Genomic DNA, 24868 nt, shown 5'->3' on the forward strand with positions numbered 1-24868 from the left:
TGGGCAATTATTTTTTCCATGGGGCAACATGAACAACAGAAAATGTTGTGGAGGGCCGGGCCAAAAGGCAGTGCTCCCCGCAAGATAATGCTCCCGCAAACTAAACACACAGCTTTACCTCTGACTTCAGTAAATAAATACTTCGCAGTCAATTTCTTTTTGAAAACCCGGCATTTGGCATTGATTTTTTTTTTTTTTTTTTTTTGCCACTTTAGACATTTTTGATGGGTAAGGTAAGGCAGGTTGTCTTGACGTGTGACCAGTATTGAGACAACAATCAAATGATCACAGACACGTGCTGATGTACGTGAATAGAAAACGTAAAAATAAAAGCAATGCAGCAATGCAGTCCATGCATGAGGTAAAATTTGAATATGTGTTCATTTTGTAATTTGCCATTAACCCTACAAGGGCCGGTCAGAGTGAACCAAAGGGCCACATACAGCCCCATGGGCCACACAATGCCCATGCCCGGTGAGCAGGTTGGTGCCTTGCATGATTTCCTCCGCTGTGTGTGTGAATGGGTGAATGTAATGCACAATCTCTGTAAAGCGCCTTGGATAAAGGCGCTATATAAATGCACCATTTACCTTTTTACCCCTGAACTGGCATCACGGCACCCACTTTGGGAAGCCCTGGCATAGAGGACCTCATCTCGGAGCTAACAGCGGAGGATGAGGGTCTATATGGGGATATCCTCAGAGTAGGGATGCTAGGGTACAAGTAACCTCGCCCACCAGGCTTTCTCAGAGAAAAAGCCTGGTGTTCGTTCACAACAGGCCGTTTGGTTTCCGCCTAGAGCGCGGAAACCACTAGAAGAAGCGGCGTCGCTTTGATTTGGTTCCCTCCGTTTGTTTCCCCAATACCTATTAAAATGTTCGAGTGGCCTAGTGTAGTCTTGCCAGTCGCTAAAAGTTGGACTAAAAGATGCATATACCAAACTAATTTTTCAAAAGCAAAACTACTCCGCATCAAGGAGTTTATTAGGTAGGCCCTAAAAGTATGTCCTTGAGCGCAGGGGAATATTTTGGGTTAAAACTGAATCCGGTTTGATCTTTCTGGCAAATTGTAGTCCTTTGAGTACTACAACGTGACGTTTTGGGGTTTCCGCTCCAGACCGGTTACAAACCCGAAAAGTGAAGTGATCCCAGACTAGGGTACAAGTGGTAATGTAGAAAAGGTATCACACAAAGATTTGGCGACCTCCCCCCTGTAGTAACTTTAAGGATCCCCTAGGGGTCACAAACCCCATGTTGAAGACCACTGCCCACTGCCTGAAAGCCAGTAGGTCTGCAATTAAGCACCTTTGTATCAGAGCTGTATAAACATTTAAAAGGTAATACTGTATTATTGAAGTTACTCAACATTATTCATGGTTTTATTTGTGAAAGTGTACAAAGGATGGAGTATAAACAGGACAATGACTCCCAAGCGTCATGATTAAAGGGGGTGGTTCACTCCCCCCCCCCCCCCCCAACAAATATTCTTTCCCATCAATTACTCACCAAATGAAGTCTTTTGAGATTTGTTTTGTTTTTGTCGCATTCCCAATCCAAAATTGCAATAATTAATGAATTGAAGTACAATGCAAAACTATGCTTATCATTCTCTTTGTTAATAAACTCCAGAACAACTCACTGTAATTCAGTAACTAGTGAAAGTTGCCGATCTACAAGCTCACAGCGCGTTGTGGTTCCTATTGTTTACTTTAATTCAATATGGTATTATGTACAGAAACAAAATAAAATCTAAACAAATTCACAACTTCATGGGGTGAGTAATTTATAGAGCAAAGCAAAGTCGGGTTGGTTGAGCTACCCCCTTCAAACTCAATTTGTTTATACTTTTCAACATAGCAGTGGTTCTCAACATGTTTGTCAGGACCCCAGGGGGGTCCGCATATTATTTTGGGGGGTCCCCAGATATAGTCCCCTTTGTAGTTACACTTATACAAAGTTTAAGTGTATAGAGCTTATATGCATGTTTCTAAAGTGAAATTAAAGGACTTTTTAATACCTCTAAGATGACAAATTAAACATTGGCCGAATTGTCAAATATTAGAGGCAGAAATTGTAAAAATAGCAGAGATCAACTATTTTCACAATAGAACCATGTTATACAAAATGTAATGCCTCAACTCTTAGTGCTTGTCAGTGTGGGGGTCCCCAGTTAAAATATGACTATTTTGGGGGTCACGGCATGACAAGGTTGAGAACCACTGCAATAGAGCACCGAAGTCTGACATAATGTATACAACCTACCTGGGTTGCGTTTTTTCCCCCTCATTCTGAATTTCCATAGACTTTTAATATATTGCTTCAATAAGAACGGTTCCAAAAAGAAACAAATTATCCCATCGGTTCCACTAATATGGATATTAATTAACTGATATTGAGAAAACGCTATTGCGTTTACTGCCACGATTTTCTTACCTTTTAACGCAGGGGTGTGCGTATGCATCGTGCACAATGTTGCACGATCTGCGTGCACGCCGGGGTCCGTTCCCGGCTAGCGTTGCTGCGCTAGCAGCATTGTTGTGTAACAAGGAAGTAAACACAGCCAAAATGCACATCCGCCCCCAAAAATGCACATCCAGTTTGCTTCAGGTCCCATACCTGAAGCATTATCTTTGGGGCTCTTAGGCTCTGCGGATCAGCGATACAAATTTGGATGGTTTTTAATCAAATCTAATCGATTAATTGTTCGGGAAAATCAGGCTGGCACGCAATGACATCGGGAATAACTCAGGAAACTCGGGCTTGGGCCGTCAATGAGTTAAATCTTCCCCAGGAACAGATTGTATCATCATATATAAATTAATGATAATATCATTCATATATTATATAATGAAGGATTTTTAAGATGACCTAAGGATATTCTCCATAGAGAAAAACTCCCGCAACCCAGGGGATGAACGAGTCACATCAGGAACTTGGTACTCTATAATAAAGGTACAATGCACTCAACTCCATCCATAAATACAACGCTTTAGAACAGGGGTCTTCAACGTTTTCAGGCCAAGGACCCCTTAGTTGAGAGAGAGAGATAAAACAGGGACCCCCACTACCTTTTCATACAGTACATTCCATATACTGTAGTTTCATTGTTTGACAGGACAATCATCAGTGTATTTTGGATTCATGTCAATTCATGTTTTCAGATGTTTAACCACTTGAACCATCAATACTTAATGAACTTGACCTTTCACTTCTTTTACTTAATCCGCTCTTTTCCCCCTCTACACCAAAGCTCTTTGCCAAAAATAGCCGATCTACAAGCTATTTTTGGCTAAACTTCACATAATATGGACACCAGGGTTCAAATGGTTAATACAAAAAAGGAGAAAAACAAGTCACACAAAGACTCTGAGGAACCCCTAGGGGTCCCTGACCCCCTGTTGAAGACCCTTGCTTTATATAATCTATACTACATTTGACAGGGACATAAAACATGATGCTGACAACGGAAATGACCCAAGCTTGGTTCCATACAACTAGAATCCACAATCAGACAGGTGTGGAAAACGTCCGCAGTGACGAAATATTAACACCGGTTCTCAACATCAGGGGCCCAAATGGACCTTTACAGGCCTGTAACTCCGAGACCCACGAGGGTCCATTTCACTTCCGCTTTAACCGGATACTCATCGTTCTTTTTACGTTATTCCAGACTGTATGACGGGAGCATTTGCAAATCGCAGAGTCAACTGTCTGGCCACGCGAGACTAATAAACACCTGGCATTGTATGTGTTAACACTGAGGATTTTGCAGTGCACATTGGGGTCCCAGAGAGGAGGGGAAAGTATCAAATGGGGGTCGGTGGGCTAGTGTATATCAAACTTGGGGTTCAAAAATTGGGGTTGAGAATCACTGAAATATCCCAAACTGCATCAACAGACAGATGGAGACAGAGGAGAGAGAGAGAGAGGCAGCCGGATGCTGCCAGGTACAACTGTCCGGGTGTTTCCGACGCAGTCCTAAGAGTCCAGATGTGCAGCTGTGTCCAGGTGTTCAGCTGCAGTAGAACTGTCCAGGGTTGGCGCGGCTCCGCTTCCTGCTCTGCTGCTGCTCGAAGAACTGTCTGATGTCATCCGGAGTCACCACCTGTCACAGGAGACGAGACATGGACGAATCAGCTCGATAGCAATCAATCAATCAATCAATCAATCTTCATTTGTCACATCACATTACAAGTAATATGGGTGAAATTCTTATTTGTGCAGACCCGATAGAGAGAGCAAGAGCATAACAGGGAAAAGTAGAATAGTAGAGAAGAAACCAGTAAGACTCCCTAATCGGGAGATAAGCGACCGTAGGTGGCTTATCTCCACAAATAGGGCAAAAATGTGTTTTTCCAAAATCTTCCTGATCCATGTTGATGACATGAGTGTATACATGCTGTGTAGTGATATTCGTGATTTTAGGGCAAAAACTGTAGGAGCAGTGTCCAAAAATGTGTTTTAAAAATCGGCCTGAAGGTGGCGCTAGAATAGGGCCATGTGAGAAATGAGGGGTGGGGTCTCTGCGTTGCCTTGGCGGACGAATAGGTACCGGCCCCGGCTCTCCCGGACGCTCCTAGCCCGAGTTACGGCATTTTATGTGCGCTGCAGTGGCAGGGGGTCCTCCACTGGGGGCGCCACCACTTTTGCATCCGTTCTGGAGCACCAGGAGTCGGTGGTCCCCGGGAATTCCCCGTGAGCAGCCCCGTTGGGGTGGTCATTTGGTCATTTTTTACATCTGGGGGTCCCCCAGGGACCTGGGGGTCCCTGGGGCTCCGGGGGTCCTTGGAGGTTGTCGTTTGGCAGGCAAGGAGTGTGTGTGTAAAATCTGGCATGGATCGGGTCAACGGGTGCGGAGATATAAGCAGGGAAAAAGTGTGACGTGTGACGGACTCACTGACTCATTCACAGACAGCCTGTGGAGGTTTTGGTAGTAAATGCGACCTACGGTCGCAATAAAGTGCATGATATGTAACCAATCTTCATGATAATAACATAAGGATAGAGCAGGTCCGTGCTCCACCGATCATGGCTCAAAAACTAAGCCACTACCATGCATAGTTCACAAATAGGGCATACTCTCAACGCTGGACGCATTATTATGAGTTTGTGTCATAGATACAAACACTGCAGTCCATAGCTTTAGACTTTTCTACCATATGATGTATACTGTATAGTATAGTGTCAAATACCTTTCCTTCTGCTGCAAACGTCTGGAGAAAATCCTTCAACTCAGTCTTCATATCGTTGTATCCTGTCAAAACAAAAAATACTATTAATACACACTTTGACATGAAAAATAAAGCCATCAGACGCTTAGCACTCTCAATAACAAATTACACTGATCATACCCTGTACTGTACTGTATGTACTATGTACAGTATATACCCCCCATAATTCCCCTTTACGTTCCCACAACAAAATAGCAGATACTGTATACAAGCTCACAGCGCAATGGGCTGGTCTGCTATTTTTCAATAGTTAAAGCATAAAATAATGGTTAAAGTGGTTATAAGTAAACAGGTTAATTAGTACCATGTATAATCTCCAGCTGTTGCACTCGGTTCAGGTTGTCCAGGGCGGACATCAGAGGGTCGTGGCCGCCCTGGTCGTCGCTCTTTCCTTTGTTCTCATAGGCCAGCACCGTGTCCGACTCGTCCAATAGGAAACTGACTCCACTGGTAGAGTACAACTCCTGCATAGCAACAGGCAGGTTAGTACACACATGGCTATGTTGGCTTGTGGAGGACATTTTTGTCAAAATGATTTTGTTTTTGCCACAGACATACAAAAAGCTACTACCAGAAACCCCTGAAGAGACAGCCCTGAATGAGCATAACATGTCTGTAACTCAGAGTGTACAAATGGAATAGAGTGTGTTGTTTGGGGTGAACTCTACTCCTTTAAGTGGCTAATTCATAACACGCCAGGGAGCCACCAGATAATCTTTTGGTCTTGAGCTGAAAAGACTACAAGTAATATACTGCCACTGTGGAAACAAATGTTGTGTTTGATTCCCAGTTCGTAGTGCTCCTATTCTGCCTGTTTCTTTGGTTAGCAAGGAGCACTAGCAACCAATGTGGAAACAAAGTATCTTGAGATGGGGGTCCGCGGCCAAAGACATTTTGGGGTTCCTTGACATGAAAAAGTTTGAGAACCACTGATTTAAAAGAAGGATTTAGAAGACATTTATAGAATCTGGTCAAAAATATTCAAAGACTTGCACAAATTTTCAAAAAATATCTGCTATTGTTAAAGCATAAAATAATGGTTAAAGTGTTTCAAATCTAAAGTGACACAGATTTGCGTTCAGGTCCAAATGGGATAGGAAATGTACCGATCTTACCTGACAGGAAGTGCAGGAGCAGAGTTTGGAGCGCCAGCTGGACGGCCAGAACACAGCTCCTGATTGGCTGGTTTCCCGGCCAATGGGCTGCAGCTCCTTCAGCTTGCACGCCGCCTCCTGACGAGCTCGTTTAGATGGAACCTCGTCGCTCTGGAAGACACAACAAAAACAAGTCCACTAATTAATATCTGCTTTTGCTTAGAGGTTTCATGACACTTTTCTTTCCTGACCTCAATTACACCCAAGCAACCCAGAACCTTTTTTTTAAAAATAATTATTAGCCTCAGAAAAGTGCTGTGATTGGCACGTGGACTTTGATTGTCAAGGTCAAGGTCAATTAATCCCGCAAACCTCCCCTCCCATCTCCTTATCCCCCCTCAGGGAGCAAAGCAGAGGTCGATGATTGACAGGCAGAATCCCTCAATGTTCCATAGTGTTGTAGTAAATTAGTGTCATATACAGTATATTCTGTCTGACATTCATTCAGTAATTGGTTATTATGATCAAAACATTGCAATTGTGTAAAAATCAATACTTTGCCACAGACACATTTGTCTGTGTACAGAGATATTGATGACCCCTGCTCAGATAAAAATGTCTGAAAAGTCATGGATTTTTTTTATTTCAAATAAAATCTGTTTTTTTAAAGGGTTTTGAAACGTTTGTATTTTTATTTTTTTAAATAGGCAATGTATTAAATAAATACACAAATAAATACACAAAATTAAAGATATTTACACACAACCCATTGTTTGGGAACCCCTGATCCACCCCATGCTCCTCCTGAAGGATTTAGCAATGTGCGCGCGCACATGTGTGTGTGTGTGTGTGTGTGTGTGTGTGTGTGTGTGTGTGTGTGTGTGTGTGTGTGTGTGTGTGTGTGTGTGTGTGTGAGAGAGAGAGAGAGGGAGAGACCAAGTGTGCGTGCAATGCATGCGTGAATGGTGGGACTTACAGTTTCCTCCTCTGTTTTGATCAGGCTGGTCGAGGCCTTCTCCACTCCTCTCTTCTCCTCCTCTTTCTTCACCTCCTTCTCTTTCTTCACCTCCTCCTCGCCTCGCTCCCCCTCTTTCTTGGCGTCCTCCACTCCGTTTTTCTTCTCCTCCTCTGTCTTCACCTCCCTCACCTCTCCGTTCTCTGAGCTGGGAGCTGCCGAACACCCTGTCCACACAGGCACAGCAAGTCATTCTCTAAGCCAGGGCTCTTCAACAGGGGGTCCGGGACCCCTAGAGGGTCCTCAGAGTTACTACTAGTTACTACAGCCAAATCGTGATAGGATCATGTTTTTTTACATTAACCATTTGAACGCTAGCATCCCTATTCTGAGTGGAACATTAGCCAAAAATAACAGATCTACAAGCTTACAAGCATGTAGATCGGTTATTTGGCAACGAGGTTTGTAGAGGTAAAAGTAAATATTTGCTTCTGGGGGGTCCCTGGACAGCATATTTTGAGATGTGGGTCTGCGGCCAAAATACATGAAAAGGTTTGAGAACCTCTGATTTCGAAGAAGGATTTAGAAAACTTCATTCATTTATAGAATCGGGCCAAAACTTTCAAAGACTTGAATTTTCTACATTTTTCAAAAATAGCAGATCTATAAGCTTGCAGCTGCCGCGCTGTGTGTGTGTGTGTGTGTGTGTGTGTGTGTGTGTGTGTGTGTGTGTGTGTGCGTGCGTGCGTGCAGTGGGAAATGAGGAGCAGCTGAACTTGGTACCTTTGACGTGAGCAGTGTACTTCCAGAGGAAGGAGTGTTGGTTCATACACGTCTCACAGATCATCTCCTGAGTCTCCACCGTGTCAGGAACCGTACAGCCCAGGTGCTACGCACGCACGCACGCACGCACGCACACATGCACACACACACACACACACACACACACACACACACACACACACACAGTATGTAAGTACAGTAACTCTCCCTTTTTGTGCTAAATAAGATGTACAGTAAACCCAAACCTCTTTGCTGAAAACAGCTGCTCTACAAGCTGAAACCCCTGCTTTATAGAAATGACTGATATCACAATAGTGAGCTAATTTGAAAGTACATAAATAATGTCATGTGTTGGAGGTGCAGCATTACCCGGCCGTGAAACCAGTCCTCACAGACGATACACTGAATCATTTCATCTTCCACCTGAGAAACACATGCACATAGTTAAGGTCAATTTCTACCACTTTTTGTGGTCACATGTTCAGACACTGGATTCTGATTGGCTTAAAACAGTGGTAAATCAGTCAACAACCTTGAGTTGGCTCATGGACCCCGCCCACTGAAACAATTAATGATTGGAACTAAATAACCTTGCAAGTTACAACTGTGTTTTCTTTCATTTATATGGTAGAAGTGGTAGAAAAGGTTGTGGGTTGTTGGCACTCGGCTTCGCCTCGTGCCACAACCCTGAAACAGTGGTAAATCAGCCAACAACCCACTCCCTCTCATGGTAAATGGCTTACATTACTGATACCGTTAATACTAGAAACTAAAACACAAGTTAGGATTAATAATATTACTGAAACTAGTACTACTATAAGTTATGGTAAATGCTAATGATAGTGTTACAACTCAATTTTTCAACTTTTTCTTTAAAAAATCACACCCGTGTGAACTGAGCGGTGGTTCTCCCCCCCCCCCCCCCCCCCCCCCCCGTGTGTGTGTGTGTGTGTGTGTGTGTGTGTGTGTGTGTGTGTGTGTGTGTGGCCTGGACAACAGCGCCCCTCCCTTAACATGTGTGGCCAGAAAAGGTACTACACAGGCTTGAGGCTACATACAGACCCACCCACATACAAACAAACTAACACACAAACATACATACCTACACACACGGCCACGCTATGGAGACGGTGTGACCACCGCTCAAAAAAGAAATAAAATAATCAGTGCTATTGAACACCCTTTACATCGTTGAGCGTGGGTTCTATAAATATTTTCAGTTTTAAATAATGATCAGTACCGGGTCCTCTGGGTCAGGGTAGGGTCTCTTGCAGGTACAGTACAATCCAAAGAAGTTGTGACTGTATTTATTAGCGCCATTCAATGGCTGCTTTTCCTGAAAGACAAAGACGCGCACGCACACACACACACACACACACACACACACACACACACACACACACACACACACACACACACACACACACACACACACACACACACACACACACACACACACACACACACACACACACACACACACACACACACACACACACACACACACACACACACACACACCAACCATTACAAATACATTGAGGAACCTGGAAACTGTTCCATCACATTTGGAACCGGTTTTATCACACTATCAGAGCTGTTATGTGGACATAGCGTCTGCTATACAATTACACTGTCCAGTGGTTCTCAAACCTTTTAACTTCAAGGACCAACATAACTCTGAGAGTGTACAAATTGAACCAAATGAGCCCGTAGTAGGGTCTATTTGGTTCCATTTGCTGGATTTAGATACATCTAACCTAAATATCGTCGTTGTCGGGTGAAAACCGTTCGTTTTGCATTTTCCATTTAAAAAATGATTTAAACTAGTGAAAACAGACGATCTACAAGCACACAACGCCTCGCGCCGCGAGGCGTTGTGTGCTTGCAGTGCAGATCTGCTGTTTCCACTACTTTTGTGCGACAGCCTTGTGTGATGAAGCAGGGCTTTACTTTGCGAAAGAACGTACAAATTTGAAACTTGGAATGGAGATACAGTACAAGGTTTCTGCCCGACAACGACGATATGATGTATTCCTCAAATCTGATCTTTTGGCCGGTCTTGGTTCACACTGCATTCACTATGGACTTCCCTGCCAAACGACTTTAATCGACTTTTACTTAGAAAAACATTTTTTGGACCCCATTAAATCTAGTAAACATGATTTCAATCGCGATTTGCATGTTCCACCCCCCATACAACCCCATCTTTCATACAGGGCAGCCATCTTTGCTTACATAACATGTAAAACATAATGGCTATTTTCTTAAGAATGCCTGAACGGATTTCCAATCTGATTTTTTTGTTTGAAAGCTGTGAACAGCCTGCACAAACATGGTGCATGATCTGTGCATGGGCGTGCATGATCTGTGCACTATAAATTACATGGAAGTCTATGGAGATTTATGGCAGGGAGATCCCAAAGAAGGCATATTTGTGTGTGTGTGTGTGTGTGTGTGTGTGTGTGTGTGTGTGTGTGTGTGTGTGTGTGTGTGTGTGTGTGTGTGTCTGTGTCTGTGTCTGTGTGTGTGTGTCTGTGTGCGTGTGTACTCACTGAATGTAATTTACACTCCAGGTCAGTGAATCTGCTGTTCCCACAGTCACAACGGAAGTTTCTATCAAACAAACACACGGCGGTTACAACAACAAAAAGCCTCAAACAATGAAAGTCTGCAATTTCAATGGCCGTTTTCAAGATGTTTTGGCCAGTATCTCTGGTACGGAAGGTGCAATTTGCTCTGTTTAAAGCTTGTTGGATGCATTACTTTGAGGACATTAACCACATTGATGATTGATTGATTAATTTGGCAGGCCAGTCAAAATTGCGGAGTTTGAGTGTCACGGCCCTATACTTGGTTGTTCAATGGTAGCGTACAAAAAAAGTGAAAATAGCCGATCTACAAACTCCCAACACATCACGTAACAATAACAACGCATGGTGAGCTTGTCGATCTGCTAATTTCACTATTCTCTTAAATAATTGTTTAATCATAATCAAGGCAAGCATTTGAAATAATTTTAATTACAAGAACATCAATAATAATTGTAATGTACAACAACAACAATAATAATAACAATAAAAACAATAAAGATAATATGAATACTAACAACAATCACCTTTTAGTGTAGAGTTCAAAGAGGTCGTGACCTTCGTGACACTTATAAGAGCAGGCCAGACATATGCCGGCTGGTTCCGCGCGCACGGGTGTGCACGTGTTGCAGGCATACAAGGCCTGGCGCTTCACATAGCCCTGGAAACACAACACACACATGATTATGTTATTACAGCATTTGAAGCTTTGAAGAGTCATCTCTTCATAGCGTGATATTTGCCAGCGGCAGGGCCTCAAAGTCAACATCACAAAATAAACATAACAAACAAAGCAATGGAAAATACACTTCTTTCCTTGGAGCCCCTGGGTTTTAGCCTAGTTCCAGACCATGAATCGCTAGCCACACCCCTTTAAAATTTAGTTTTGGTCTAGAAGTGCTCTCATTGAAGAGGCTTTCCTCGTTCGAAAATCCGTACGGTGAATCAGTGGCTTGTGATCAGCGTGGGTGGGGTTTTCCCATAACTCATGTGCGTTTCCAAGTAAACAAGCGCCGCCGGACCATACCCCACATCGCGTCGTCTGTCGCAGTAATATGCGATCGTATCGATCTCGCTATGAAACACCAGTAGCAGGCATGTTATGTTGTGTTTGATTCCCAGTTTGTAGTGCTCCTATTCTGCCTGTTTCTTTGGTTAGCAAGGAGCACTAGCAAGCAACATGCTAGCCACTAGCCAGCCACATAACAACACCACGTCATCTGCTTTGCTACTGTTGTGTTGGTCAGACGGTGAACCAATTGCAGAAGACTGCCTCTTTGGCAACGCCCATCCCAGAAATCGCCTTGGACGAGAGCAAGTTCAGACTGAATAATGGAGTGAAACGAAATGTGAATTCAGGCTGAGTGTCAGGCTACCTGGGTTTGTCATAATGGACAATATGACAACAATAATTTGGTTGAGTTTTTTGAGCTTGTAAATCTGCTATTTTCAGTAGTTCTGGTCCCAGGGAAATATCTAATTTCTCTTTTGTGTCTCGAGCTAAAAAGTCAGGGAACCAGTGTATTAGAGGTTAGATGTTTGGTAGATGTTATAGGTGATGTTAAACAGGGGTTGAGGTCTCAGAGGCACTTGCCCGTCAGGCAAGTACAGGTCATGTTCTACTTGCCCAAAGGTCATGCCCACTTACCCGAAAAGTAAATCGAATCATCCATTTTAAATTTTGAATTATCGTTCAATTTAAGTTTATTTAGTTTTACTTTCTGGGGCTGTGCTATAAAAATGTCATACCTAAATGTGTATCCAAATACCTACATAGTCATAGTTATGATTGAATATGACAGTGGGTTCACACCTATTTTATATTTAAGCAAGCAGTGAAAACAGCACATTATAGGTAAACACTGCTCAATTTTACATTCCACAGACCAGAAGACAGAGCGCGCTGGCCACGTTCAGATGTTTAGACAAGATATCTTGTGTTGTGTTTGTAGACGGTTGGGTTCCATGCCCCCCCCCCCAAACAAGCACTTGCCCAGTCGGGCAACCTGAAAGTAAACTCCACCTGCCCGAAAGTTTTACTTACCTGCCAGGGGCAGGTGGGCAAGCCTTAGTATCAATGCCTGCTGTTAGTTATTCAATGTGTTATGGCAGATATTGTTACCTGTAGATAGAAGCATTTCTCTCCATGTTAGATGTTATGCAAGGTGTTATGATGGATATTGTTACCTGTGGATAGGAGCATCTGCATCTCTGTAGTCTAGATGTTATGCTATAGGTGTCATGCTAGATATTGTTCCCTGTGGATAGGAGCATCTCGCTCTCTGTCTAGTAGCCTCTATGTTATATGTTATGCTAGGTGTTATACTGGATAGTGTTACCTGTGGATAGGAGCATCTCACTCTATGTTTAGTATGTTATATGTTATGCTAGGTGTTATACTGGATAGTGTTACCTGTGGATAGGAGCATCTCTCGTAGTCTGATCCTCCTAAAACAGCAGAAGCCTCCTCCTCCAGGCACTCATCTTCCTCCAGCACCTCCACCAGAGACACCGTGGCTTCCTCGGTCTCCTTGTCCGACATCACAACAAACACTGTGTAAATACAGACAGATATAGAAGGACTGTGGTCACTGTGTGCAGAGGGGGGGAAAAACAACAACACAACAACGGATCCGTTCTGCGCGGGAACTGCTGTCAACTGGTACCAATACCGTATCCGGTTCCGGGCTTCAAAATAAAAGCCATGTCGATTATTATTATGTTTTTTCACACGAAATACGTGGAATTCTAGGAATTAAAATCACAAAAAGCAATAAATAAATGTACAAAATAAATAGATAAACAAAATAAATCGCCGCGCAAATAATTGAATGCATTTAAAATAGAATGTAAAGTTCCTTAGAGTTTATTTGTTTTTTCTGACGAGCACCGATGTCGCTTGGTGATGACGACGACAGCGTCACCGTGACGAATAAAGCACACCGCCGAAAACGGTCGAAAGGAGCAGATTCACAAGCTCACAGTGTATGGGCTGTGTGGGAACCGTGAGCTTGTAGATCTGCTATTTTGGACGGAGCGTCGTGGTGGTAATATTAGACGTCAGGCACAACATGGCGGCGGCGGTCCGCGTCGTGTTGACAAACAGAAAACACGTTTAAATTCAAATAACCAAACAACGAAAGGCGAACAAAACCAAACCAATATCTACATTAAATAAGTCAATAAGTGGGACTGTATGGCGGCCACGGTGCGAGGCGTGCTGACCCACAGGGACGGCGTGACGCAGAGTTTCAGCGTGGCCACGGAGCACAGTCTAACGGCGGTGATGGGAGCCGTTAAGCAGCTGAATGGAGAGGTGTCCTCTGCACTCACTGAGCTGCTGGAGGCTGAGAAACAACATGGACACACTCACACACACACTGAGGAGGAGGAGGATGGTGAGACACCATGCTTTTACATGTCTATTTGACAGGGGTCCTTGAGGGAGTTCCAGAGGGTCCCCAGCTAAATGATAGTTAGGAACCAATGGACCTTCGGGGTCCATTTGTTTCTATTTGTACACTCTCAGAGTTAAATTGGGGTCTCGGAGATAGTAATGCCATTAAATGGGGGTCCGTGACGCTACAATGGTTGAGAATCACTTCTAGAGCTGTAAAACTCTTCTCTAATGGGGGTCCACAGGCTAGTAAGTGTCCATTTGGGGGTCCTTAACGTGAACAAGTTTGAGAACCTCTGCTTTATTAGAAGTTTGCATAGGAACAAGAAGTACAGGACAGTACAGTTCAGATACAAGGTGGATTTAAACCACAAGAAAGCACAATGGCTTGTTTACATTGGGATCTTTTTGTACTTAATTCATAAAACAATGACAACCAGTGCAGTGGTTCTCAAAGTGGGGCACAGGGGTCCTTGAGGGAGAGCGCTTCGCTGTTTCTACGTGTCATCTTTTCGACACCCAAACCCAACCCTTACCCTAAGGCTTAGCCTAACCTCCGTGGGCTGAGTCGCTATTAACCCTCCCGACGCTCCTTTGTCGAAATGACGGTAGTTCGAATGAGCAAGATTTCCCCCCTTGAGGGGGTTGTTCCAGGAGGTCCCCAGTTAAATGATTGATAGTTGGGAGCCATGGGTCTGTAACTCAAATAGTGTACAAATGGACCTGTTGGGTCCATTTGAAAGAAGACAAAAAAAAGAATGCCGTATTACCAGTAAGACTCCCTAATCGGGAGATAAGCGACCGTAGGTGGCTTATCTCCACAAATAGGGCAAAAATTAGTTTTTCCAAAATCTTCCTGATCCATGTTGATGACATGAGTGTAGACATGCTGTGTAGTGATATTCGTGATTTTAGGGCAAAAACTGTAGGAGCAGTGTCCAAAAATGTGTTTTAAAAATCGGCCTGAAGGTGGCGCTAGAATAGGGCCATGTGAGAAATGAGGGGTGGGGTCTCCGCGTTGCCTTGGCGGACGAATAGGTACCGGCCCCGGCTCTCCCGGACGCCCCTTAGCCCGAGTTACGGCATTTTATGTGCGCTGCAGTGGCAGGGGGTCCTCCACTGGGGGCGCCACCACTTTTGCATCCGTTCTGGAGCACCAGGAGTCGGTGGTCCCCGGGAATTCCCCGTGAGCAGCCCCGTTGGGGTGGTCATTTGGTCATTTTTGCACATTTGGTCATTTTTTACATCTGGGGGTCCCCCAGGGACCCCCAGGTCCCTGGGGGACCTGGGGGTCCTTGGAGGTTGTAGTTTGGCAGGCAAGGAGTGTGTGTGTGTGTGTGTGTGTGTGTGTGTGTGTGTGTGTGTGTGTAAAATCTGGCATGGATCGGGTCAACGGGTGCGGAGATATAAGCAGGGAAAAAGTGTGACGTGTGAGCACATTTGGTCATTTTTTACATGTGGGGGTCCCCCAGGGACCTGGGGCTCCGGGGGTCCTTGGAGGTTGTAGTTTGGCAGTCAAGGAGTGTGTGTGCAAAATTTGGCATGGATGGGGGCAACGGTTGTGGAGATATGAGCAGGGCAAAAGTGTGACGGACTGACTGACTCACTCACTCACTCACAGACAGCCGGTGGAGGTTTTGGTAGTAAATGCGACCTACGGTCGCAATTATTTTGTGTCTGGAGATGAAAAGGTTAGGGAGCCCCCTGAACTATGGGATAAATAACACGATAAACTGTTTTTTGTTCCAGATGAGGATGACAGTGAGGAAGATGAAGCCGCTGGCCGCCCTCCTGAACCTCCGCCTAAGAGATCCAAAACCAACAGCCGCAACTGACACTGTCCGGTGATCCCTTTATCACACCGTTTCCCAAACGCTGGGTCGAGACCCATTTGCCTCCGTTTGTGGGTTGCAGGACACATGTTAAAGATCCCTTTATCGCAGCGTTTCCCAAACACTGTGTCGAGACCCATTTGCCGCTGTTTGTGGGTTGCAGGACACATTTGGGATTCAGTTTGAGTTTTCTGTCTTCCCAGTGTGGAGGAAAGCAGCTTTGGGGATGTTTACTGTGCTCTGCCCTTGATGGCTTCCGAACATAATAAACAATCATAAACAATGACAGTCATAATAACGACCGAGGAGCACTTTTAATCCACGGGGATCGGTTGGAATTTGAAGACGTGTAACTGACACCTGTATGTGCAGTCACAATGGTTGAAAACAAATAATTGGTCTATGTACAAACTACATACGTACAAACTGTTGGACTTGCGTCTCTATGTACATACCGTTTGATTAAAGTGGTTACTTTTTTATATCCTTCAGTCCTTTTCTTTTATAAATCAACACCCAAGTGACCACTTGGACCACAGCATCCATATCCTAGGCCTAGGGGAGCGTCCTATATTATCCTATATTAAAATGGGTGGACGGTCACAAATATAACATGCAGACTTGTGAGGCACACTGTTCTGAATTTTGAACAGTGGGCTTTTAGTTGTAGCATATTTCTATATTGCAGTGTTGATTATTACTTACAGAAAGAAAAGGGGGTACCTTTTCCACCATTGCCATACGAGATCGTATTTATTTAGTATCATTTAGTTTTTGGCTACGTGTCCCATTCTGTCACACAGAAGCCTTGCTATTGATTGACAGCCCTGTAAACAGCATTAGCATGATTGACAGACCTGTAAACAACATTCAAGGAGTAGTTCACCCAACAAATGGCTTATTTCGTATCAGTTACACATCCCAAGAATTCATGGTGATTTTCACTTTAGTTTTTTATCACTTTCCTAAGTTTTCCTAATTAGCGGTGGATGCAGGATCCCTATGGAGACACAAAGTCCTTTGTGTTTCCATAGGGAAACACTGCGGGGAAATATGACTATCATCACATTATTGACTTAGGAATGTGACAAAAACAAAATTATATCCATGAAAGTCTCCATGGGCTGAGTAATCGATAGAAAAAAGGTCATTTAAGGGTGAACTATGAATTTTAACATGTTGCTTTAAAGGGGCCCCACCATGAATTTCACATTTCTATTTATTATTTTCTTGTTTTTTTGTCTTCCCAGCCCCCCTAAAAAACCCATTCATTAACTCTTAAGTCTTGCCTTTCATTTCAGTGATTTTCTGCCTTTCATTTCAGGAATTAGAGACAGACAGAACATGCAATTTGAATGTCTGTTTAGGCTAAAAACTGTATGGAACCGTATTATGGACCAATATTTATATAAAATATATATTTTAAAAGCATGCAGGCCACTTTAAAGTTGGTGGCTGGGGGCTCACATCAAAGAACAAAAAGTTGAGCCTCTCACTCACACACACACACACACACACACACACACACACACACACGGTTGTTGCTCCTTTAATTTGTTTATTTTCCAAATGTACGAGTGACAGAAGTACAACACAGTCAACCAATGTCATGTGATCATAACACACTGGTGCGTGGAGATCAATCCAATCTACATCATTGATATCAATCAACACACAAAAAGACATGACTTCAGTACTACACATGCTCAGAGCAAAGATTAAACACAATTATCTTTTATAATAATCATTATTTGTATTGTGTGTGTGTGTGTGTGTGTGTGTGTGTGTGTGTGTGTGTGTGTGTGTGTGTGTGTGTGTGTGTGTGTGTGTGTGTGTGTGTGTGTGTGTGTGTGTGTGTGTGTGTGTGTGTGTGTGTGTGTGTGTGTGTGTGTGTGTGTGTGTGTGTGTGCGTGCATGTGTGTGTCCTACTAAGCCCAGGATAAAGTGAGAGATATGAAGTCATATGTCAGCCAGCAGCATTCTTTACACTGTGTTATCCTTTTAATCATCATTGTATAATAATACCTGATACCTCTGTACAGAATATAATGTATTCAATCAATCAATCAGCCTATAACAAGCCATCGTGTGGCGTGACAAGAGATCAACTTTGACAGTCATTTTAATTAGTAGTATTTAATATACTAGTAACAGTCCGAGGGTAACTGTGGGTATGTCTTCTGGAGCTCTATGCAAGGTGGCAGGCGGAACACTTGGTTGGTCATGAGAGTGTCCAGGTGGGATTTGAGTTTACCAAAATATTCCTTCAGCTCTACGACCCAGTTGGGGCCGGGGGCTTGGAACGTGCAGTTGATGAATTTGTCTGTATACTCAGCGTTCAAAGTTGTTATAGTCCATCCCCAACCCCAGCTGTCCAGAGTTAATGCTATAGAAGGAGGACATGTTTTGAATTCGAGATGAATAAACTTATTCTGTTCCAGATTATAAAGCTTGCACGTTTGAGGGTCATAAGAAAATCTAGATATCAGAACTTTGAAGAGGTTGGAGCCAGCGTATTTTTTAAACTCGACCAGCAGCTCAACCAGTTGCCTTTGGTAAATCGTGACGGCTTTATGAGCAGCATCTCCAGATGTTTGTTTCATGTTGGCGACGTGTGCCAGCAGCAGCACATGAACGGCTGCTCCGTTAGCCCAGCTCTTCAGGTAGTCGCTCCTCATCGCGCCCTGCATCAGTTCACGATGCAGGGCACTCACCTCTCGGCTGATCCGATCCATGGCATTGGTTGATATATATGGAGCAGCTGCCGCGTGTCTTGGATGTGGATTTGGGAATCCTTCATGTAAGTAACCATGGTGACGTAGATGGCTTCGGACTTCTCGTAGATGAATGCTTTCCGGACCTGTGTGTACACGTCGTTCTCGGCAGGCTCATTCCTGAGGCTGCTGGCCATCATGTCCAGGATCATGGAGATAACAAACGCCCCCATTCCCACGGCATTGGGCACACCGGTCACTGGACCGATGACTGCACCCACGTCTTTGATGTACGCTGGGAGATGATCCTCAATGTTCGCATCATCCATTTTGTGGCTGAAGTGCTACTGTAGAATCTCGGTTGAATTGCCAAAGGAAAACTTCTGCAAGGGCTCGATGATGCCAACATCAGGCAGGAAGTTGTTAGTCTTGACCACTGTGCATAGTTCATCAATAACATTCATGTTTACTGGAGCAGAGGCTGTGTCTCCCATCTTGATTCCTGCTGTTGTGACAGGCGATGTGGAGAACAGGCAGCCTGTCTGGTTCTTATATCATCAGAAGGGAAAAGGCACGATTATTCCAGTAAATTCAGAGTTATTAAATATTTGTTTTTCCCCTTTCCCGAGCAGTTCACTGCACTCAGTCCAATGGTCACATCACAAGTCAATAAAAAATCAAACCTCGGTTCGAAGTGGAGCGGTGAATTTGAGCAGCTGTACCCTATGTGAGTGAGTGAGTGAGTGTAAACTGTGCCTGTGAGTGAGTGGTGAGTGTGCCTGGCCTGCACAAAACAGCGCCCCTCCTTTAACTAGTGTGTTGTGTGTGGCCACTCAAGGTATTGCCAGACTACGGACGGACGGACACAGCCAGCCAGCCAGCCACATACCCACGGATATACCTGTTCATTGGGAGCGCTTTCACCGCTCCAAAAAACAAACATCACGCAGGCACACATTGGTCAAGGACCTCATGTTCTTATGACGTGTGAAAAAACTAAGTGTGTACTTTTGAATATGTGAAAGAAAGAAAGAAAGACCATTACTGCATCAAAAGTAATCAACAAACTGGTCAAACATTGGCCAAATTGTCAAATAATATGAGACATTTGTGAAAATAGACAATCTACAAAGCTCGCTGAATGGTTAGGGAGGGCTCCAGGCCAGCAATGTCGATGTGTGTCCCTGAGCAAGACTCTTAACCCCTAATTGCTTACACACTCCTTGTGGGCAGCGAATCAGCTGGGTTGGGCTGAAAATACTGAATTTACAAGGTCAAAACATGTTGTGTTGTGAGCTTGTTTTGACCATATTTCCATTTCTTGATATACTCACTCCACTCATAACTCCTCTACATACAGCTTTAGTTACTAGTTACTTTGCAGATTTTGGTTATTAATAATTAATCAATTATCAATACAAGATAGAGTATGAATTGCATAAAGAACAGACCTGAATGTAAGACCATTACTACTGTGGAAGTGCAGTCTGAGTTGCAGTAGCGTGGTTACAACAACAGATGGCAGCCATTCTCTGTAATAGAAAGCCAGTCAAGTACTGCCATTGGAGAAAAGGATCCAGGACTCTGTTCTTTTTCATGTCAAGGACCCCCAAATTGATATGTATTTGGCCGCGGACCCCCATCTGAGAATAGTTTGTGCTGGGGACCCCCATACAAGATTTGTGTATGTATTTCAAAACTACCATTATTCTACTATTCGAATCTATTCTGGGACCCCTGGAAGCCACTCAAGGACCCCTGTAATTTTGAGGGTAGCCAGATAAGTCGACCTCTTTCAAAGTCGACCCAGACTCTTTTCCCAACGGGTCTGTGGCTAAAATTAGCCACAGATTTGACTAAAATCAAATCTGTGCTTCTGGGGGTCCCTGGAACAAAAAGGTTAGCAATAGGGGTCCATCCGTGGCACAAACTATTTTGAGATGGGGGTCCACGGCCAAAAATAAATTTTGGGGGTCCTTAACCACTGATAGGCACATTCTACAAATGTCTTCTAAATCATAACAATTTTCTGAAAAAAACTTATGTGGCCATCAGTGTTTCTCAAACTGTGTCATGTGAAGGACCCCCAGAATGATATGTATTTGGCTACGGACCCCCATCACAAAATATTTTGTTCCAGGGACCCCCAGAAGCAAATGTTTGATTTTTGTCTATTCTGCATCTAGCTAAAGGCCTTTGAAAGAGGTCGACTTTTCTGGCATTCATTTTGAGAACTGTAAAAGGGGACCCACCTGACCTACCCGCTTTGTCCGTGCGCATCTGCTTATAAAAAGTAGGTCACAGCGACTGTATGGTTGTAAGGGAAAACGGGAGAGGGAAATACAGAATTGAAAGAACATACCGTAATAACAACTTTAATATCTAGCACAAACAAGCAGCAAAGATTTACTGTGGGAAACAACTCTCCATCAAGATGGCTGAAAATGACAGTTTTAGTCATCATGTTTTTGTTTTCATTTCTGTGAATGAAAACAAAACAGTTCACATCAGATCACACCAATGTGACATGCACTAGTCTAGAGCAGTGGTTGTTTCTCAACTGTTTCAGGCCGCGACCAGCCAAAATAATCATGTTTGAACTGGGGACCCTCCAAAATAATTACATTTGAATTTTGAACTGAGGACCCTCCAGAATAATCATATTTGAATTGGAATCATATTTCAACTGGGGACCCCCAACCCTGACACGCACTTGGATTGTAGTAGGCCTAATTGAGGCATTTTGTTTATTGTGAAAGTTCATTCTCATATTATTAGACAATTTGGCCAATGTTTGACCAGTTTTTAAGTTTCTTGATTACTTTTGATGACATCACACCAAAGCTAATCCCTTGAGACAGCCTCAGAGTCGCTACGCTTCTGAGAGACAGACCGAGTGGGCGTCGCCCTTTCTTTGATGACGGGTTCCCAGATTGCACCAAAGCAGATATGTGGACTTTCTTTCCCAAATTTGATGACTTTAGACGTGATGATCAAGTGAAAAAATTACAGGCACTCGGCCTCGGGTGGCGCAGAGAAGTGCCTGCCAAAAAAAGAAAAAAAGGGGCTTTTCCATTACATATCACTACACTTGGTTCATTGATAAACATGTGTAATCTCTGTGTTTGTCAAAGTACAGGTCTGCCCATATGTGTTAAAATATATCAAATATATCACGTGTTTATTTTTTCCCCTTAAAAAGACAGATTTAAAACTGACAAACTATTTAGTTTGTCAGTTTTAAATCTTTGAACCGTATGAACCAATATTGTCCATGTCATATCATCAACCATTTTATATGCGTATCTAATCTTATCTCTGTTAACAATGTATTGTCACACCCCTACTCCTTAGTTACTGTAATAGTCAGTCTGATTATCTATATCATGTTGCAGGGGTTGACACTAAGGTCTCAGAGGCACTTGCCCGTCGGGCAAGTACAGGTCATGTTCTACTTGCCCAAAGGTCATGCCCACTTGCCCGAAAAGTAAATCGTCCATTATAATGACAGGTTAAGATTTTAATTAACGCTCAATTTAACACATATTTCTTTACTTTCTGGGTCAAATCCAAATATCTACATAGCTATGATTGAATATATCTATGGTTTCACAATAGTTATTTGACATTTTTATATAGTGTATCAACAGTAAAAATAGCACATTATAGGTAAACAGTGCTATTATTTTACATTCCACAGACCAGAAGACAGAGCGCTCTGGCAACGTTCAGGTGTTTAGACAGATATGATATCCGGTGTTGTGTTTATAGACGGTTGCGTCCACTCTCAAATGAGCACTTGTCCTGTCGGGCAACCTGAAAGCAAACTCCACCTGCCCGGAAGTTTTATTTACCTGCCGGGGGCAGGTGGCAAGCCTTAGTGTCAATCCCTGTGTTGCATGTGTCCTTCAGCACTAAGGAGTTCCCCTTCTGCCTCTGTGTGTGGGCTCTGACCACAGCTAAACCGTGCACCACTGTGTTTACACAGCATTGCGGTTCGTCGGTGCGGAACGCAAACATCATTATTGTTCTAGTTCTGATGCTTTGGAGAGAGCGCTTGCTTCATAACAGAGAGCTGTGTGAGGCCAACAGAGCACAGGGGGTCATCAATGTGTTCGGACACAGACAAATGTGTCTGTGGCAAAGACTTGGTCTTGTCTGCATGTGGTAATAAGTTTTCTGTTGGTGTTTTTACACACCATTATAATGTTCTTATTTTGATCATATAAGACTGTTGAATGTCAAGTCTCCTGGCTTTCTTCAGAATATGCAATTATGCATGACGCTGATTTACTATGACATTCCCGTATAGGTACTGTATATGGCACATTTGGAGTCCACTAGTAGTGAGTGAGTAGACAGAAACGGTGCTCCTTTAACCTCTTGAACCCCATTTTAAAAGGTGTTGACCTCTGAACAGCTGTCAATAAATGTCAATAAATCAATAGAGACCAAATCAAACTACAATTCCTTTGTTGATTATTGTTACAGTGGGCCTACAGCATAGTAATCAGCTGCCATTGTACTGTCATTTTTTACCCTATACTTTAACATTACTAATATTACAGCACTACTTTCTCTAAAACATATGTAGAGTTTACATAGTTTGGAATATATTCATACAATTTTGCCTACCAATTGATGACAACTTGGTGAACAATTTTTCTATTCACTATATATGTTTTCAATGAGGTCTTGAGGCTCATTCACTATTCAGAAGGCAAAATGTCCATAGGCGGAGGTCTTTTTGAATCATCTTTTCCTAGGTAAATGATCACAGCAGGACAATTTGGTAAGATAAATGTGATGTTTTACACTGCATTTGTGAATTTTCAGGGGTTAGCTGACATTTGGTGAGTCAAGAGTAGCCACAATCATGGTCGTTTTGTGTCCACAACTGTTCCAATTTGGGCATACATTTTAGGCGGATTTCTCCCCTGGACCCCCCTGGGGCTTAAGAGGTTAAGCCCGATTCATATTTTGTGTCACAGACCGAACATAGCCAATCTACAAGTTCACATCGCGTCACATTGCAACGCGTTGTGTGCTTTTAGATGGGCTATTTTCAGTGTGTTACACAACAACCAAGCAACAGGGCATTAGGGTGCATAGTGAGGTGGATAATATATATATATATCTGTACATTTGAGACTGATCTGAACCATATTGTAAAGTCATTTTACTGATTGAGAAACACTAATGTCTCTCTTGAGCAAGTCTCTAAGCGTCTCCTGTGATGTTCTCACAGTATGTGACTGCTCTGTCAACTTCCCCTGGACACGAAAGGGTTAAAAACACAAACATGGTCCAAACGGGAGGAATGGTTTAATTACTCACACTCACGCCAACAGGAAGTAATTATCTCAAAGAAGATCCATGTCCACCCAATGTCCACCAAACAACTAAACAAATATCCCAAAGAAACTTAAACTAGATCAAAAACCTCACAAAACAAAGGAAGGAAGTCTGTACAGTAGGCCTACTTATAGCCTTTTAGATACTTTAACTTCACTACATTTTAGAAACAAATAATACAATAATATATATTGATTCCTCTAGTTTAAAAGGGGTTAGACTTCATATCATCAGTGCTATGCAAAATGATGTTTTTTTTCTTCTTCTTTTTTGTATGTTAACAGTTACATTAACTTTTCTAATATGTTGTGAATCGCGGGTTTGACTCCCGATTCCAATGACCTTTGCTGTGTGTCAACCCCATCTCTCTCTCTCCACAAAAAGGTTTCAGACACTTAGCCAACCAATAACACATTTAAACTGTAGTCTATTATGACCTGATTATCTGTTCTTCTGGGGTAAAAAAAAAAGCTGATCTACAAGCTCACAATGTGATCTGTTGTGAGCTTGTAGATCAGACAAGACAATGCAAGACAAAACAATTACACAAAGATTAGGCAGCCCCTGTAGTAACTCTGAGGCACCCCTAGGGGTCCGGCACCCCTGTTGAAGACTCTTCTGCCTCTCATTGTCTGGGAGGACGCTGTTTTCTTTCCATGGTCTGGAAGGCGTTTGAGGCCGCAAAACTGGTTGAAGCAGCAGGCAAATGGTACACAAATGGTCTCCTAAGTGGGTGTGGTTGCCTGAGGGATCTGAGGAAGAGCCTGGTGGTTTAGAAACATTGCAAATGGAATGGACAAACGGGAGCACACTGGTGTGCAGACCTGATTTATTTTGATTACAAGTACACAAAGGTTATAGTAGGCGTGGGATGGGCTTGTCTTTCTCTGCCTAGATGATGATGACGACGAAGGCTC

General features: G+C 43.3%; 2 protein-coding genes across 2 annotated transcripts; one reads left to right on the forward strand and one right to left on the reverse strand.

Moving 5' to 3' along the window:
• Positions 1-1492: 1492 nt before the first annotated feature.
• LOC308301404 (putative E3 ubiquitin-protein ligase UBR7) lies at positions 1493-13277 on the reverse strand. Its single transcript, XM_080745384.1, has 11 exons — positions 13067-13277; positions 11181-11314; positions 10618-10678; positions 9303-9398; positions 8432-8485; positions 8063-8168; positions 7301-7506; positions 6346-6495; positions 5535-5694; positions 5192-5253; positions 1493-4104 (listed from the first exon to the last, which is right to left on the reverse strand). Exons 1-11 carry the CDS (start codon positions 13193-13195, stop codon positions 4012-4014), a joined length of 1251 nt encoding a protein of 416 aa, XP_080601510.1. The 5' UTR covers positions 13196-13277; the 3' UTR covers positions 1493-4011.
• A 446-nt stretch (positions 13278-13723) lies between these two features.
• LOC308301411 (uncharacterized protein) lies at positions 13724-16364 on the forward strand. The gene is made up of 2 exons (XM_080745393.1): positions 13724-14051; positions 15800-16364. The coding sequence occupies exons 1-2, from the start codon at positions 13850-13852 to the stop codon at positions 15883-15885; spliced, it is 288 nt and encodes a 95-aa protein (XP_080601519.1). The 5' UTR covers positions 13724-13849; the 3' UTR covers positions 15886-16364.
• Positions 16365-24868: the final 8504 nt, after the last annotated feature.

This window comes from Nannobrachium achirus (genome assembly GCF_963921795.1).
Source record: "Nannobrachium achirus genome assembly, chromosome: 16".
Classification (NCBI taxonomy): domain Eukaryota; kingdom Metazoa; phylum Chordata; class Actinopteri; order Myctophiformes; family Myctophidae; genus Nannobrachium; species Nannobrachium achirus.

What these genes read in the sequence shown, in the direction of transcription:
- LOC308301404 (XM_080745384.1), bottom strand. Translation starts at nt 13,195, where the DNA reads ATGTCGGACAAGGAGACCGAGGAAGCCACGGTGTCTCTGGTGGAGGTG. An exon ending in TGGAGTGTAAATTACATTCA is followed by an intron (nt 9,399 to 10,617) that starts GTGAGTACACAC and finishes TTTGTCTTTCAG; the next exon opens with GAAAAGCAGCCATTGAATGG. An exon ending in GTACACTGCTCACGTCAAAG is followed by an intron (nt 7,507 to 8,062) that starts GTACCAAGTTCA and finishes CTGTGTGGACAG; the next exon opens with GGTGTTCGGCAGCTCCCAGC.
- LOC308301411 (XM_080745393.1), top strand. Translation starts at nt 13,850, where the DNA reads ATGGCGGCCACGGTGCGAGGCGTGCTGACCCACAGGGACGGCGTGACG. An exon ending in CACTGAGGAGGAGGAGGATG is followed by an intron (nt 14,052 to 15,799) that starts GTGAGACACCAT and finishes TTTTTGTTCCAG; the next exon opens with ATGAGGATGACAGTGAGGAA.